This window comes from Frankliniella occidentalis, unplaced genomic scaffold, assembly GCF_000697945.3.
Source record: "Frankliniella occidentalis isolate FOCC.00 unplaced genomic scaffold, Focc_3.1 Scaffold219, whole genome shotgun sequence".
In the NCBI taxonomy this organism is placed as follows: domain Eukaryota; kingdom Metazoa; phylum Arthropoda; class Insecta; order Thysanoptera; family Thripidae; genus Frankliniella; species Frankliniella occidentalis.
In genome coordinates this window covers 54,106-55,269 of record NW_026267345.1, presented here as the reverse complement: position 1 = coordinate 55,269, position 1,164 = coordinate 54,106, and the positions used below count along the sequence as shown (strand labels likewise).

The 1,164-nt window shown below is 39.4% G+C and overlaps 1 protein-coding gene across 1 annotated transcript; it reads left to right on the top strand.

Annotated features, from left to right (window-relative positions):
* Positions 1 to 225: 225 nt before the first annotated feature.
* Positions 226 to 906, top strand: LOC127750603 (uncharacterized). The gene is made up of 2 exons (XM_052272706.1): positions 226 to 388; positions 470 to 906. Exons 1-2 carry the CDS (start codon positions 317 to 319, stop codon positions 785 to 787), a joined length of 390 nt encoding a protein of 129 aa, XP_052128666.1. The 5' UTR covers positions 226 to 316; the 3' UTR covers positions 788 to 906.
* The last annotated feature ends 258 nt before the right edge of the window (positions 907 to 1,164 follow it).

Sequence of the window (1,164 nt, the reverse complement as noted above, 5' to 3'; positions counted from 1 at the left end):
ATTTGGTATGATATTGGTTTGATTCTATTCTTCTCTTTGTGGGAAGACACATTTTCTGAGGATGTTAAAACTGTGCTTCAGCAAATGACCGAGGAAAAAAAAAAGGCCACCTAAAATTTTAAGAAAATTACAATTTTGACCCCAAAAACGTAAAATTTTGGGGTGCCCCAGCCCCCCGCCCCGACCACCGCTTTGTAGCCAAACGCCAACCCAACCTGTAACGCTGACACGCAGCCTAAAAACCGCCTTCTCTCACTTACTCCAATCGTTTGCTTACTCACTTGCCTTTTTCTGCTCCACCATCTCCACCTGTTGGATGACGACCCTGTTGAAAAAACAAAGACCTGAAGAAAATCTGAACCAAACAATGGACAAGTTAGCAGTTAATGTAAGCATCCCATTTTTTTAATTTCGTCTCCTTGAGGAAAGGAAAAGCTGCAATATTTATTTACTAATTCTTTCTACGCAGGATGCTGTACAAAAGGCCCTTTTAAAGCAGCTCAAGAAGTTCAATGTCACTAAAGTGTATGGTCGCACAGTTTCTAAAAGGAGGAATAAATTTTCACTGTCCTGTGACATTCCACCTCCCAACTACCTTTCTGGAAGAAAGGGAACAACAGCTGAGAGGGAGCACTTTGCAGCCACCCTGAATCAAATAACCTTGAAAGCTATGGGTATGAATTTCAGGGTGAAATGTATTCGTCAGTTAACAACATTCCGTAAAGATGAAAACACGCATAAGTGTGTAAAAGACATATTTTATCTTGTGATCATCACAAGTGTTTGATTACTGCTCTTAAGTTAACTTTTATAATTTGCTTGAGGTGATACAGCATTAATTTTTAATTAATATTTGTTAAAGATGCAGAACAGAATAAAAATGAACTTATTACCAGCTTCTTAAGTAGCTTTGTTTATAATATACTTTAAGTACACTCAGATATCATTTTATTCCTAGAACATACCACATCTATTGATAAGAAGTGAGCGGCTCATCATCCAGCAGGCAGAAGCCGATGGGCATGCCAAAACAGAACACTTGGTTGAACGGCTGGTCCTTCTTACACTGGAAGCGGAAGTCTGGGAATCGAAACTGGAAGAAATCCACGCAGTCTTGTTATTGGTCCCAAACCCTTCTTTCTCACAGTCCTTCACATTGATACT